The sequence below is a fragment of the Pyxicephalus adspersus genome, chromosome 5 (genome assembly GCF_032062135.1).
Source record: "Pyxicephalus adspersus chromosome 5, UCB_Pads_2.0, whole genome shotgun sequence".
Lineage (NCBI taxonomy): Eukaryota > Metazoa > Chordata > Amphibia > Anura > Pyxicephalidae > Pyxicephalus > Pyxicephalus adspersus.
The window spans coordinates 80,856,453-80,872,770 of NC_092862.1; the positions used below are offsets into that span (position 1 = coordinate 80,856,453).

Genomic DNA, 16,318 nt, shown 5'->3' on the forward strand with positions numbered 1-16,318 from the left:
TTGCATATACTGTTCAACATCTTTAGAAGATTATATTTTAGATAATATCAATTAAAATCAATAAAAATCTTAAAAAAAATTGTGATCAATACTGATTAAAAAAAACAAAACAAAAAACATTCTTTTATTAACCACCTGGCCGTTAAGCCCGAGCATGTTCGGGGTAAAAACTTTTGCAATTATCGTTAACCCCGAGTTTTTCTCACCAGATGGTTAAATGTAAACAAATGTTATATTGCAATCCGATTGTCATACATTGTATGACAATCGGATTACAACTGAAAGGAAATACTTACCCAGTGTCCGCAGCTCCTCTTGCAGCAATAAAAGATTTGCTATTGCTGCTGGCATCTGCAGTGAGATGTATAGCACAATGCAGAAATCCTGCATTGTGCTGTGCATCTCTCTGGAGATGCCAGCAGCCTCCATCGTCTGTCTCTGTCTGTGTGAGCTGGGCAGGGAAATCACTCACATCACTCGGAGGATGTGTCATCTTCCGGGTGATGTGAGTGGTGATGTATGGGGGTGTGTCAGGGAGGGAAATTTAAAAGCAGATTACAATGTAATGTGCTTTTTAATGGTTTTTACAGTACAAAAACACCACACAACATGAAATAAAAATAAAAGTACATTTTTAATTTTATTTTTAGATTACATTGTTGTCTATTATTTCATTATTGTTTTAAATTATTATTTATATTTATGTATTATATTATAATTTATGATTTTAATATAATAAATAAATATAATTATCATACCCAGGAGTTAATCCTAAGAATTACAAGCCTACAATATAAACAAAAATTTCTATGCAAAAAAAAAAAAAAATAGGATAGGATTTTATTAAAAGTACATTTTTTTTTTTTACATGATTGTGTGTTTCAAACTTTTTTTTCTATATTCATGATATCTACTAGACCCTTGTTCGGACATATTTCTGTAACTTACAGGTCTAAAATGTAAAAAAAAAAAATTTCATGAAAAACAGTGTAACGCTTTTGGTACAGAAATCTAGACATCAGTGTAACGCCCAGGTAATTAATGGAGTGCATGGGAGGTATGTTTGCAAGTTTTTTTTTTTCAAATCTCGCGATCGTGCTCTAAAACAAACCCCGCGCTCGGTTAAAAAGTGAAAGTGCAAAAACACCCCACAAAAAACGTGCACTGGGGTACTATTTGTGATCCCTCCCGCCTAAGCGGGTCCCAACAGATACTAAACTGGGAGCTCTCCCGAAAAGACACTCCCACTGTGAGAGAGCATCTGGCTGTTAGACCAAAGCACTCTCCAAGACTTCAGGGCTAGCCCATAAGGGAATAGCACCCTCCATCAAAAAGTGGCAACAAATACCACACCAGTGACATGTGACAACATAAAAATACGTAAATAATATGTGCTCAGTGCATAACACACTGGACAAGGTTTTAAAAATTGCCCATCTGCACTAGCCGCAGCTAGTGCAGATTAAAGGCGATGTGCCAAATCAGCATAGTGACGTGCCTAGTGTACATTAAATTCAATGGGTTTCCAGCCCAGTGACTTTAAGGTACCCCCGGATCGCCACTCCAGGGGGACGAAATGCAGCGAGATTCCCATAGCTCTCGAGACCGAGTGGCCAGACCAAGCTTTCCCTGCACCAACTGATGTTTGCAAACATTTGAAAAAATAGTACTACTTAACTGACAGAAACAATGTAAAACAAAAACAAACTGGTACAGGTAGCCCCCAAGTTAAGGACATCCAACATATGAATATCTCCTAGATACAAAAGGGGGATTCCCTGCTTGCTCATGTGCAGGACGGAGGCTGGATTGGCGGAGGGGGCGGTTTGCATGCCTTGCACAAGAAATCTTTTGCTAAACACAGCTGAGGTTGTGGGTGATCTTAAGAGTCGAGCTGACCTGTAACATCTTGTAACTCTTTAATGACCAAGACAACTCTGCAGCTGTTTTCTTTTTGCATATCAAAGCACAGCTTTCTCCAGAAGGTAATAAATGTCTAGGGTCCATAAAGTTTTATTTTATTGCTTTGTTTGTGATTAGTGCACATTTATTAAAATAATGTATCTGTTTTGACTTGCATACAAATTCAACAGGACAAACCTACAGTCCCTATCTCGTATGTAACCCAGGGACTACCTGTATATGGCAAAAGAAACATAAAAGCCAAAACAAACATTTATTACATGATCTCATAGTAAATTAACGCCATTGAAAAAAAAAAAAAAAAAAAAAACAAAAAAAAAAAAGAAAAACCAACACAGAACTGTATATGGGTTCGATTCATTTTCTGGCTCTGTGATACTACATTTTAAGACACCCTAGACTTAAGAATCTCGGACCAGCTAGTAAGCTTTAATTACCAATAAACACCACATTGACTCTATAATTAGCCCAATACTTTTGTTATTACTAAACAAACATTGTAGCACTTAAAAAAATGGCATGACTAGCTTTCTTAGGATTATTTGCAAAGGAGTGGTAAATCCATTAGCAAACATCAGCAACTTGGAACCTGGCAATACAACCAGAAAAACTGGATGGACAACTTGAAAAATGTAACCTGTTTGACATCTGCTCATTATTTTACTATTACTGTTATTATGTTTTCTTCTATTCTCTTTTTTTTTCAAACTTATTTTAAACCTGTAACTAAAGATGAACTGTTAAACATGTAAGGCAAAGCCTGGTCACGTGATCATGGTCACAAACAAAAGTTACTGAGCCAGCTCTAGAGCTGCTAGATGTGCATTACCTCTGTTTTCAGTGCTCTAGTGCTTAGTCTGCAATGCACTAGAGTTTTCTTTTTGTCTTACAGTATTACACTGTGGGTATATTGTAACACACTTTCATAAATTAAATAGAAAACAAAAACACATATATATGCTTCGGTGGCCTAATGACACAAGCACTTTGTGCCCGTATGCCATCAGCTTGTGGAGGTGGGAGCAAGATTCGCTTTGCAATACCAAGCCAAGCTCAGTGTTACTCAGTGAAAGGGGAGACCAAGATGTTTGATGACCCACAAGTCATGATCAACAGGATTCTCAGGATATGGGAGTTGACCCATGAATAAGGCGATATAGCTACCTTACGTGAGTTGAGGATTGGAGAGGGTATTGCCGCAACATATACAAACAAGAAAAGGAGTGATTGTTGATCATTGATCATTTTGAATAAAAAAAATATCACCCCTATAGGATTATATCTTCCATTCTAGATGAAGAAAGCCAGTATGTTATGGCAGTGCTAGAGATAGCAGGCATAAAATATTCACTGTGTTCAGTATATGCACCAACAGGTAAATCATTTTATGCACACTTAACACAAAATGTACTTGAGGAAAACTACACTAACTTAATAGTGGCCGAGGATTTTAACGAGAATGCTAGATGACACACTAGGTTTAGCCAGCCCATAAAATTCCAGGAACATCTTCATTAGATCTGCATAAGCTATTAACCCAGACAACCCTAAGAGATGCATGATGCTAATTAATTTTTTAAATTGCTACAAGAAGATATTGCACCCCTCCTCAATGAGGTTTTTAATGCTATGGTGCTTCAGAATGACCCATTCTCTGATTTCGATAAAGCACACACAATCCTATTTCCCAATGAAGGCAGGAACCCTGATCTAGTGCCTCTTACAGACCGATATCACCCTTCAATTGCGATTACCAAACTCTAGCTAAATTAATGGCCAATAGACTGCAACAGTTCTTACCCTCTTTATTGAAAAAACAAACTCGTTTTTAAAAGAGGTAAACACTAAATGCTAGGGTTCCGCATGGCTATTGCGTCAACAGTGGCAGCCACACTCCCCAAAAACTATGTTGTTAGGCTTAGAAAAAGGCTGAGAAAGCATTTGATAAAGGTACAGTGGCCACTTCTGTTTGCAATCCTTGCACAATGTGTGTTTGGACATAATTGTGTCATACATCCAATATATTTACAGAACTCCACATACTAGACTAATGGATCGCTATTCAATCAGGTAGGAATGATGAGAGGTAACTGCCCCCAGAAGCGCAGCAAAATTCACTTTTATATTCTAGTTGGCAAGTGTGGCAAAAGATTAGGGGGAGATTTTGGCTAAAAAGCTATTCTTCCCTTTATTTCCTGCTTTTGTCCTTAAAGTCCTTTTGACACACAAAAAAAAAAAAACACTATCAGCAGCAACATCATCCTTGTAACCCTTTATGAGAACAGAATTTTTTAAATACCATCAAATCACTTCCTTTGTGTCCACCATTATTAGGAATCTATCGGAGAGGGATTGGCCTAATGCATTGGATCAGATGTTGTCAGGCCTGAACCCACGTAACAAAAAGAAAGTCTAGTTTGAGTAGGTAGGGTATTTTCCGACTAGGACACCCACTGACACTAACAGATTATCGATGAGCCTAGAGAACCATTATCTCTTCCATTTATAGAGAAATTATATTTAAATTTTACCACAGGGCTTACATCCCCCCTCTATCATTTTTTAAAATGGACTGGATAGAGGCCTCTTTAGAACAAGAATAGAAAATGGGTACATTCTTGGATCGTATATTGCCATTCGCCTACCAGAAAGCAGAATTTTTTAACAGCACATGTCTACCGTTTTTTTATCTAATGACCCTACAGTTCTGATATAGGTGTATATTCAAATGTTATTATGTAAGACTTCTATTCTGATGAACAAAATATAAAAAAAAAAAGAATTTATGCACCACAAAGTAGTTTGTATCCACATGCGATAAAGTATATAAATACCAATATTTGATAGTCTCATCTCTGTAAAAATTAAGTCACAAACAAAAAAATGTCTTGCCTATTTTACAATTGTAATTAAATGAACTGCCCTGCAGGAGACATGTAATTTACTCTTATTTTCTCAATAGAATTGATAGCATATGGATAATAAAGGTTACCAATAAAAAGCTGCCCTCTCACTCATTCAGCTTTCTTTGACCATCTTTTTATTTACTTTTGTGTGGCCAGAAGACCCTGTTTTGGTTGATTTTGCAAATAAGTTCTTATATATCACCTTATTGGATCTATCCTAGATTTCCTTCTTTTTCGTTCCTGCTCTGGCACAGAATGCCACTGGAAAGTAAGCCGCCAATCAAATCCTCCAATCATTGGTTCCCCTGTCTGCATGTAAAACTCAAAGGTGTTCCAGTCAATGGTATCAATCACAGGACAGACAACTGCCGTTTCGTTTTCTCCAATTCTAAAAGAGACAGTAAGAAGGCAGTTATTCAATGAGATCAGTTAACACTATATTCATTTGAAACAAGACAGGTCAAATTGTGATGAAAACAGCAATGTCTAGTATAGGTGCTACAATAATTATCTAAAGCCCAACTAAAATCAAACCCAAACAAGGTAAATGCTAACAGGGATCAGGCTGATAATTGAATGAAAGTGCATAGAATACGGTGTATAGAAGCCAGGTTAACAAAATACACATGTACACATCATTACAGTTATCTCCTCTCGTCTGCTCATTCAGCTGGTGGGAGGATAAATCAAATAAGGCCATCTGAAGTCCCTTTATTTCTTCTGGATATGCAATATTGACTGCATAAATGAAGAATAACCATGCGGGCTACAATGCAGAACACTGATAGGTGAACATGAAGCTCAAAACCAATATAACCAATAGCAAAGCAAGAAAAAAAATCACAGCAACACTATTACTGCTTTAAGGTCCTGAAATCTCCCTTATATGCATATCTAAATATAGTCTAATATGGACGAATTGTTAATGCGTTAATATTAATATTATACATATTTTAAAATATGAGCATGGTCACCAACTATTCAACTTGATTTCAGCACTTACTAGGTCTTGAGTATGGAGGTCACCACACCTTTCCACCATGAACTTGTTTAAAAATTTGTCTCATTAGTATAAACCTTTTCACCCAATTAAAAATATGTTTTATATAAAGAGTTTCAATAGAGGATCACTGCAGGTGTTGGTCGTGACAATTCATTGATATGACATGATAGTTACCAGTGGCTTAAAATTTGCATCCCAGAGATTTACATTAAGCTACCCAGGCAATGTGAGAATACTGCAGTTGAAATACTAAATAGCTAAGGTAAATAAGACACATTTTTGTTAGCTCTGGTGTATGAGATCAGCACCTGTGTAAATGTATATTGCCATGTTCCTACTGGGCATATTCAATCTGTTTCTCCTGGTTGTCAGAAAACCCAACATTTAAAGTTGCTGCCAGAACAAAAATAGTAGTAGAAATGTTTCCATGGGTAAGCTTTTTACAGAGACAACACTATGAGGAACTTCTCTTCTTTTTACAAGAAGAGAGAAAGCTCCTCAATGGGAAAAAGATCCAAAATAAAGAATAATAAATTCAACCATTTTTGATCAATGTTTTAACCATTCAAAATTAACAATAATAGCTACACATACCTTTCGAGAATTGGTTCTAGCCAGCCAGTAACACACTCACAATGGCAATCCAAAAATGTGAGTACATCACCTGTAGCATAAGTTGCTCCGATCAATCGAGCCCGTACAAGTCCTTCACGTTTTGTTGTCCTGATTAGTCGAACCCTTTCCAGGGCACTAATATAATTTTCCAACTGAGACTTTAAATAAACTACCAAAAAAATATATATACATATATTTTATAAGCAATTAAACATTATGATACACAGCAGACACTTATGACTTGATGTAATTGACAAAAAAAGTAAAAAAAAACAAGAAAAAGCTTGTCATTTAAAAGCGTAAGTACAGAAAACATTTTTTCACTTAGACACAGACATAAGTCAAAGCTGTTCCAAGCAAGTACCTTTATCACTGAAGTCATCCACTAATATGATTTCTCTCAGAAGTACTGCAGGGGAGGTTTCTAAAACACTGTGTATTGTACGAAGCAGTGTTGAGAAAGCTTCATTATAAAATGCTATTATAACTGACGTTGTTGGAAGTCTCCTATAGTTGAAAGTTTTGGATTTGCATCTGAAAATGTAAAATATAACAGCTGTAAACAGATGAAAACATTCCATTACAAATAAAATAATTTAATTAGGAAGTTATAAACTAAATTTAGCATTATTTTTTTTTGTTTTATTTAACAGCAATAAATCAGTAATTTTGGTGGACTGGAGCAGTTCAGCAACACCACATCAGTACTCAAATAGGGGAAGAAAATACTAAACAAAAGATAAAGACTAATATAGGATCGAAAAAAATAATTTGTTGTGCTCACCTTTTTTTCCAATCAATGGTCAAATGGTCACAAATAAAGATGATGATTTGTGTGTCTACAATCAGTTCAAAGCTTGGGGGATTTCCTGACTGATAAGTGTGGCAAAAATTGCTTTAACTCTCTGTGGTGAAAGGTATTTAAACATTTATGCTATTGTAAAAAAAAAAAATAAAAAAAAAAAAAAATTTTTTTTTTTTTAAGAAACCTTTTGGAAATTCTGAATATGCTCTCAAGGGCACAGTTCTTCCCAGCCACTTTTAGCCGGGCTCACCACCCAGCAGTTTTCAGCAGCCACCCAGTGTTTTTGGGTGCTTACTGATGAGTAATGTCACAATACAGGGGCTGCCTACCTACGGTAATTTTGTTCCCACCCAGCTTAAAAAAAAATTCTGGGTTGAGCACCGAAGGATATTCCAACTCTTGCAGGCAACTTGCCAGTTTTTTTAATAATGATTTTGAGCTATTTACTTTCATATGATATTAAGTTAATATTTTAACTGAATAAAACATTGGAGAAATATCAACTATTAATATGCGGTAATGTGTATAAACACAGATAAAAGTCAGATAATCACTTCAAACATATATAGGTCTGTGGCCTTTTTCCTTTGAGATATGCAAAACATTTTGTTTAATTAATAGATTTAGTTTATTTGTGCATATGCATACTAATTATTTTTGGTATTACATTATTTTGGTAATGTGCGAAACAGAAAGAATACTATTCTTAATTAGCTTAAACAGTAGCTAATATTTTTTTTTATTGTGATGTTATGCAAGTTATATAAAAAGCTTTTTGTTTCTTTTTTAAAATTTCATATACTATTTTTTTTTTTTTTTGTAACAGTAGTGCTGAACCTATATTTAAACCAATGAAGCACATACACAATCCATATAACAGGGTATAGTAAATTTTAGGAGAAATTCTGCACAAATATATATTCAAGGAGTGACAAACTGAATAGCAAAGAATTTTTCCACTGACTAACAGATTTTTGACAATCCTGGTAAAAATTAAAATTAAATTTGCACCTGCAATGTTTCATATCTACTATGCTTTAAAAAATCTCGTTATTTGCATGCCATGACTTTTATTTATCTATTTGAACAAAAGACTTTCTACTTCCTGTGAACGTTGTAAAAATTTCTTGTAGCCATTTATCTTAGTAAGTATGTTCTATCTCCCTGTCTTCCCCCTAAGCCACACAGTTGGTACCATACTAGATCAAAAGAGCCTATGCACTTGATCACAACACACAGAAACAAAACAGACCACACATACATACAGCACAATATCTTTAGAACTCAAGAGACTGCATATTTGTCAGAGCAAACAGAAAAAAGCCACTCAGTTACACTGACAAAAACTGCACAAAGAAAAAGACCCCTTACAGACACAGATTCTACATTTATAGGATTTAGATAGACTACAAGCACAATCAGCAAACTTAGTCAGACGATAAACATAACAATGATAAAGGAAAACACAAACATTACACGTGGCACACACGGAGGACAAAATTTTACAATAACTTTTATTGACATTGGGCTAGGCATTTTTTAAAAAGCGTGATGGTGGTGATAGAATTTCTCCTTTTAACTACAGAACTGACATTCTTGCATGTAAGACACTGATGAAAACATCTGAGAGCTTTCCCTGTTGATGCCTACAAGATTGTGACTAGGTCTAGCAATATATGGGGGCCAACAACTCCATGTTTTTCTTTTACTTGTCTATGTTTATTCCACTGCACACAAGAATACAAAATATCTTGATAAGTACTTTTAATATTCATATAGGCCAAGTAATTGAGAACAAGATTAAAGATACTTTAGATGCAAATTAATCAACATGCTTTTCTTCTAGCAGCTCTGCAGGATTTAAATCCTCTCTAGCATTATAAATTACATACAGCTGGTCCCGCAGTTGAGTCCCCCTATTCCTAGTAAGTTGACAACTACTATTTTAAAAAGGTATTCACAATAAAGTATGTTTGTGCCATTTGATTGCTTTATTATCTAGAAGAATATGTTAAAGCAAAAAAAAAAAAAAAAGTCTAACTGGCAGTTTTTTTTTTTTTTTATTGAAGGGGAGAAACTCCTTCCTGCGGACTTTTACCTGTATGTCACTATCCTGTTTACTATGTACAGTAAACCTAATTGTGAGCACACAGCTCAGTGTACAATCTGGGAAAGTGTCTGTGATGAGGAAGCCTGCAAACTGCTCATTAACTTCCCTAGCGGTAACCCCGAGAGTGACTCGGGGTAGAAAAAAGTTGCTACGAGTGGTAACCCTGAGTCACTTTTGGCGTTGGAACACCTAGGGAAGGTTAGTAAATAGAGCACTTACCTGATCCACCGCCGTCCTGTGCCGTCCAGCGCCGCAATCTCCGTCTTCTTTCTTCTTCCTGCTTCTGCATCCAATGAGTCACCGGGGGATTTCCCGGTGACGTTGGTGCGTGTGTACGTCCCAGCCAAATTCAAAATCCATTTGTATTGCATTCAATACAAAATAACTGTATTGAATGCAATACATTGGATTTTTATGTGTAAAAAAAGTACATTGTTTTCAAGAACATTTATTTTACAGTATATATAATAGTATGAGTATAATGTGCATTGTTTTTTTTTTAATTATTATTTTTTTTTTTTAATATTATAGATTTTTTAATTTATTCAATTTATTGTTTTTAAATGATTTTGTTTTTCAAACTTTATTATACTCATACTATTATATTATACTGTAAAATAAATTTCATGAAAAACAATGTACCACTTTTAGACATATAAAACCGGAAAGAAATGAACCGCTAGGGAGGTTAATAGGAGGTAAAAACAGTATATATTTCTGCTTGAAGTAATACAACAGAGGTAAAAACAGTATATATTTCTGCTTGAAGTAATACAAAAAATAATGAGTGTCTGTTTATAGACTATGAAACAAAAAAGGTGGATAGTATTTACTTGTGTCAGTTTGAACTTATTTCATAACACATAGGGATTCTTTGGGAAAATGTGGAAGGGTAGTGAGGCTATTTTTTGGCTGCAAATATAATGAAATTACAAATAAACTCAAATGTTGAAAACTGTTTCAAATTCTCCATTTAAGCAACTGATAAAACTTTTAATACAAATTAGTAACAAGCCTATCATAAGTTTTTCTTATCACTAGCCTGCACAACAGACGCAGAATAAACCCTGTTGGCAAATGGCCTGCAAAATTTTAATTCAATATTTAGGTTTTAGTTATTTTCAAAGAATATTTGAGCGAGCTCAAGTCTTACCTTTAATCTTACACAGAGATACAGATTCTCTCCTGTACTGCCATAGTTTACACTGTATACAGTCAGCTTTTCACATTGTACATTAAAAGATGCAGCATGTTAGACAGATACCATCATATTTCCTGGCTCATGGACACCTAACACAATCTACCTCTTTCCTTATCTTATTAGATTTGTGTCCTTTCAATCACGGAGGTTAAACATCATGCATGGGAATTATGTAGGGTGGTCTGCATGAGGAAGGGCATTGTGAAAATTTTCAGAAGCTATGTACAGAACCCTGCAAGTCCCTCCCACTAACCATGATGTGCCTGCATTACACAAAGTCCCATATAAATAAAAAAAGATAAAATAAGGTATGTAATAAAATACCATTAAAATACTAAGAAAGGAGAAGCCAGATAAAAAGCAAAAAAAATTGAACTTTTAAACTGTCCTAAAACAGCCTGAAGGACTATATTGGCATTTTCCCTAAAATGTTTCAACAGGTTGGGGGGGGGGCGTTGTTGGGTCAAAAAAACAGAGGTGCAGATGATCCTGTGGAAGCAAAGCAAGAAAAAGGTACAAATCAAAGATCTACACCTCATAGCATATAGTTGGCAGGCTTCCTGGAGGTTCAATGACATTTCAATCTACATAAAGGCCGGCTTAATCGATTGTCTGATGACAGCAGGGCGGTTATTAAAAAGTGCCGGGCGGATAATCCGGCTAAAAGAAGCTAAGGAAAACACTGTCAAGTGATTTTTTTCAAATTTGTTGTTTTATTAGTATCATACTGCTCTCCAATCATGCTTTTAGTCATTAAGCCTGTTTAAACAGAGAAAAAGTAGTAACTCTGCTGTTTGGAATCACACTTAACATGGGCTAAAGCAAAGGCTAGAAGGTCATCTTAAAACAGCTTGATATTCATAATTTTAAGTTTATGGTCTATCAGAATGTACCCAATCTCCAATGGCATGCCTCAAGAGGAAATTTTTCTTCAGAATTGAGAAGAATTGTAGACAAAAACAGTCATTTACAAAAGAACATTTGTCGTGGTCATACCCCACTGTTTTACTATTACAGGAGAGCAGAAAAGATCCTTTATGATAGCATAGAGTAGGTGACAGGTCCCTCAAAATGTGTTACTCCACTCTTAAGGATAAAAAAATCCTCTCTGGGCGCTCGAGGCATGTTAAAACGTGATTACAAGGATGTTAAATGTTCTGCCAGATTTTTAGAGCAAAACTAAAGTTATGCAGTTCAAAATTTTGATCAGGAATGCTGGGACTAAAACTCTTGCATGGGAGGAGTTCTATTCCTTAATAAAACATTGTGATCAAGCAGGTATGTTTATTTTATGCAGAAAGGATCACCTGTCTTCTGCAATAAAGGCCTTCCTGCTCAAATTTTTTTTTTTATTTTAATCGTTTAGCTCTTTAATTTCGCTGTTCTGGAAAAAAAAATATATCTGTTTTACCATCTAATTGGCAAAATATTTCCAAATTGGATTGCCTGGGTTATTATAATCAGCTGGTAGATTCCTCATGTGCTAATAAGAAGATCTCTAGGGTTGTTAGTCATTTAATCTATGTAGAAGTAATTCATATACAGAATATCCCATCATTATTCCCAACCCCAGAGTGCTCCAAGGAGAGGGTTTCCAGGTTCATGCAAGAGGAAGAATGAGTTAACACAACTTAGGCATTGAAGAAAAGGTTTTATTCATGGGGATAACTATTTTTAAATTTGATTACTGAAAGGTGGGCAGGGGAGCACAGCATAGCTAGGATGAGATCGAACAGAGGCACTGTTTGACGCAACAACTTGAAATTTTTAGGGACAAAGGACCCACATAGCTAGTAGTAATTGAAATTTAATCCTACCAGCGGCAGCATTTCAAGATATGGGAGTTACAAGTTTCAAAACTTGAAAATACAACAATGGGAGTGCCATTTCAAAAGCAAGTGCATTCAGGAGCCCTTTATTGAAAATAGATTTGTGACTGGTAGGGATCAGTTTAGGGCTTCACCCCAATGCTGGCCTCGGGGATCCCCAATTTGCATCTTTAATTTAGCCTCCTAGATGCACTTGCCCCATTAATGACGCCGGACGGACAATACTGGAGGACGCTGCGGGCTTGTCAGGACCAGGTAAGCCCGTTATATAATGCAGTTTTCCCGAGTGTGGCACGGTGTTACCGCTTTTGATACTGAAAGGTAACTCCGAGCCACACTCAGGAACACCGCCAGGAGGTTAAAGAAATTTTGGTTACTAGTAGCTATAAGGGGTCCCTGTGTACCCTAACATTCAAGTTGTTATGACCAACAGTTTAGAAGATAAAAGTGTTTGAACACAGCGAGTTGTTAGACTGCAAAATATGAGAAGCAGCCTTTACACACACACACAATTGTATATGAACAATCAGGAGGATACATTTCACAGTTTTGTTTTCCTTTATATAAAATATGGGCAGTGATAAGGGGAGCACTGGCTATCCTGCCCTCATCTGCTAACACATGCATGATGCTTTTAAAGCATCACCACATTTTAACATTTAATAAAGGGTGACTTTCTCCTTTTACATAATCGAAAAATGTTTTTTTTTATTTTATTTTATTTTCTGGCGTGTGAACTGCTGCCCTTTTGTTTTTACTGCCATGGTGGTAAGAATCAAAGGGTAAATCCACAGCCTCTTGGGACAAGGTGTCACATATCCCAGGTGGCTGTGGGTTGCTCTTTGTAACCTAATCTTACGCCTGTGCAGTGCAAGTTCAGGTGACCTGAGGAAACACCTGTAAGAAAGTATATGGCAGCGCTGGATGAAATGGCGAGCATCAGAAAGGAGAGGGAAGCTGAGCCAGTGTGGGACTTGCTAAACTCAGTTTGTGGATGGATAAAGTGGTTTTTTTTTTTTCACAAAAGTTTCTCTTTACATAGATAAAGCCCTAGGAGGCCACATCTGAAGCAAGGCTGTATTCACACTGGTAGCAAGGTTGCAGTTCCTGAAAGGAGTCACTGGTGTTTAAAAAACTGCTAGGCCCAAAAAGGCCTAGCAGTTACTGCCGGTTACCAATTTCAGGTTCCCAGCAGTTTCCATCAGTCACCCAGGAGCGGTAAAGGAGCGGTAAAGGAGTGGTTTTACTGCTAATGTGAACTAAGCCTAACTTGTTTCACTACATTCATTATACTATTACACTACTACATGGAATTACATGAGTAACAAAAACATGGAACACTAGGAAGTTGGATCACAATACAAACCACTGAACAGTTTGGACATAATACAAAAAGATGGAAAAGTTGGACATACTAACAAGCCATGCATTAGAAAGTTGGAACAAAGGGAGGAGGTAGAACACTGACACAATATTAGGGGTTACTGGATACCTATGGCAAATACTAGGAGCACTAAATTGGCTGCGTCTTGCCCTGCCCACTTTCTGATCACCCAGCTACAGCTTCCCACCACCCTGGTGAGAACACTGTAAATTATTTACAATTAGTATAGTACACAAAAAATAAAACTTGGTGAAATCACTATATTGAAGCTTAGTAAGGAATAGCAAATTCGATTACTTACTCTTGCATTCGGTTATCCTGTATGTGCCGATGCAAAGATATCTGGTCACTCAAATAAATATTAATAGCATATTTCTCTATGCTATCTTCCTGCATCTTTTTTTCTGCAGAACTTAGAGATAAATGTGCAGCTTTTCCCCATTCTCCAGGAAAATTGGAATTTGGCGGAGGTTTTTTGTAAACTGGAAGACTCAGGTCCTCATCTATCTCCTTGGTACCAAAAAAGTCTCTTTCCCATATCCTTTTTGTGGAAGAGTTCTCTTTCAATGAATGGGAATCAGAAACATATATTTCTATCACCATATACGTAAGCATGAATATGCCAAATAGTACTAGTGTCTTTAGAAGTACAGGCCATTTTCTCAGACGGACCCTCATTGCATGAGACTTCAGGCCTTGTCAACACCAAGTCACCACAAATTGCACATCTGAAAAGAAAACAATATGGTTGAACATTCAGGATGCTTTTATTATATAAAAATAGATATAAAAATGAAAACATGTTCGGATTCTTGCAGTTATTTAGCATTACACTCTCAGTCTGCTTACTGCCTCTCCAAAAATAATTTTGTTTTCAGTTGATCCTGCTAGTTAATTGTTATTATTACATTACCTGTCATAGCAGCATTGTTATAGACAGAGTAGTTTTAAATATACAACTGGTTTATAATATACACAGTAAGAGACAAATAATGAAAAGCCTAACTCCAGCTCACACTTTTAAAGTAGTTACAGCAACAGTGATATTAAACTATATATAAAAAAGTGGACCATAGTAGATTCCACTGTAACTATCACCATTGTTAGACAGCTTGGCATGTTATAGGAAGTATAAAATAAAAATATAAGTATAATATAAAAATATTACATTTACTGGCAGGATCAATAAAAAGATTGATGTAAGAACACTTCTACTGCATAGTCTGATTTCATTGCACACATGAGCTGATATCTGTTCTTATGTCAAGGAAAAGTTGGGTCTGTAAATTGTTCTGGGCAGGAAGAGAACTTAAAAATCAGTTTACAGGACAGATATGCATCAGGAACAGAGATGTTTGTCAGTAACATGAAGCTCCACATTGTCATCAGATGAGGCAGGCAGGATGGCTATTGGTGTGTGCAAAAAAGAGTTTAAATTTTGCTATTGAAAATTGTCCCCATTCCCATCTATGGCTTTGCATGAAAGTGGAGGAGCTGCATTTAAAACCACTGCCAATAAAGTATTTTTATTCAATATTGTATTAAAAACAATGTCAATGCAAATACATAAATGTGCATGATCCCAACACACATTTGAAGACTACTGCAAGGAGATGTGTTGGAGGAAAAAGGGTCATGTATATCGTAATAGATATTTGCTAGGAACTGGATTAGGAATGTAAAGGAGCATTGACACATATTCACCATATTGTAGATTGTCACAAATCTGAGTTTACCTAAAGGGAATACCCAACTCTCTGATCAAGAAGCCCTCCTGACTTGTTTTATTGTTATTAAGAATAGTTCATCTAAACACCACCACAAACAAGGGGGTAACCATATACAAAAGTGATTTCAAAGATTAAAACACATACCCAGACTTCACATATTTCCTGCTCAAAGTCTCTTATGGGGTGAACTTTGAACTTCCAAGAAAGCCAAGAGCAATTTTAGCAGCACAGCAGTGAATTACAGCTTACTTGTTACAGGTTATCCCTATCTATATTCACCAGACTCTATTTTATCCACGCAGCACTACTAACATTTGTTGATATTTGTTAGATCAAACAGGTACTCACACTACAAACCGCCATCCATGAACACATCCCAGCCGAGTGTAGGGTGCCGTGTAATCTGAGGATGGCGCTGTAGCTTCCTATGTGCTGCTACCGGGGAGGCGCCCTGAACGCGCTGCTTCGTTTCACTTTGTCAGAGGCCTCCCGACTCTTGTGTTGTAGCCCCTCCTCCTCCCTATTCCAGTATAGTGATTGCTGAACCGCAACCTCCGCCTCATTTTCTGCTTTCCTTCTTGTCATGTGTTAGTAATCAGTCAGACCCTTTGACAGAAAATGAGGCCAAACTAGTATTTCTCGCTGTGACAATGGATCTAGGTCATCGTCTTGTTCATACCCCAGCAGCAGAGAGCTTTTTTCTTCCCGGCTATGGGCTTTTTGTGTCATTACAACCATCTGAAATTCTACATTTTAGCAGTTTTCAGTACAAATAAAATACGTTTTCACTTGTAAGTATATCTACATCATGT

The 16,318-nt window shown here is 36.3% G+C and overlaps 1 protein-coding gene across 1 annotated transcript in view; it reads right to left on the bottom strand.

Moving 5' to 3' along the window:
• GALNT4 (polypeptide N-acetylgalactosaminyltransferase 4) overlaps window positions 1–15,991 on the bottom strand; it is a 45,174-nt gene extending 29,183 nt beyond the window's left edge. Inside the window, exons 1-5 of the mRNA XM_072411932.1 lie at window positions 15,855–15,991; window positions 14,078–14,504; window positions 6,812–6,981; window positions 6,427–6,616; window positions 5,032–5,217 (exon numbers count right to left, since the gene is read on the bottom strand). Of these exons, the coding sequence (XP_072268033.1) occupies window positions 5,032–5,217; window positions 6,427–6,616; window positions 6,812–6,981; window positions 14,078–14,454 (923 nt within the window). The 5' untranslated portion in view covers window positions 14,455–14,504; window positions 15,855–15,991. The remainder of the gene's footprint in view (window positions 1–5,031; window positions 5,218–6,426; window positions 6,617–6,811; window positions 6,982–14,077; window positions 14,505–15,854) is intronic.
• Window positions 15,992–16,318: the final 327 nt, after the last annotated feature.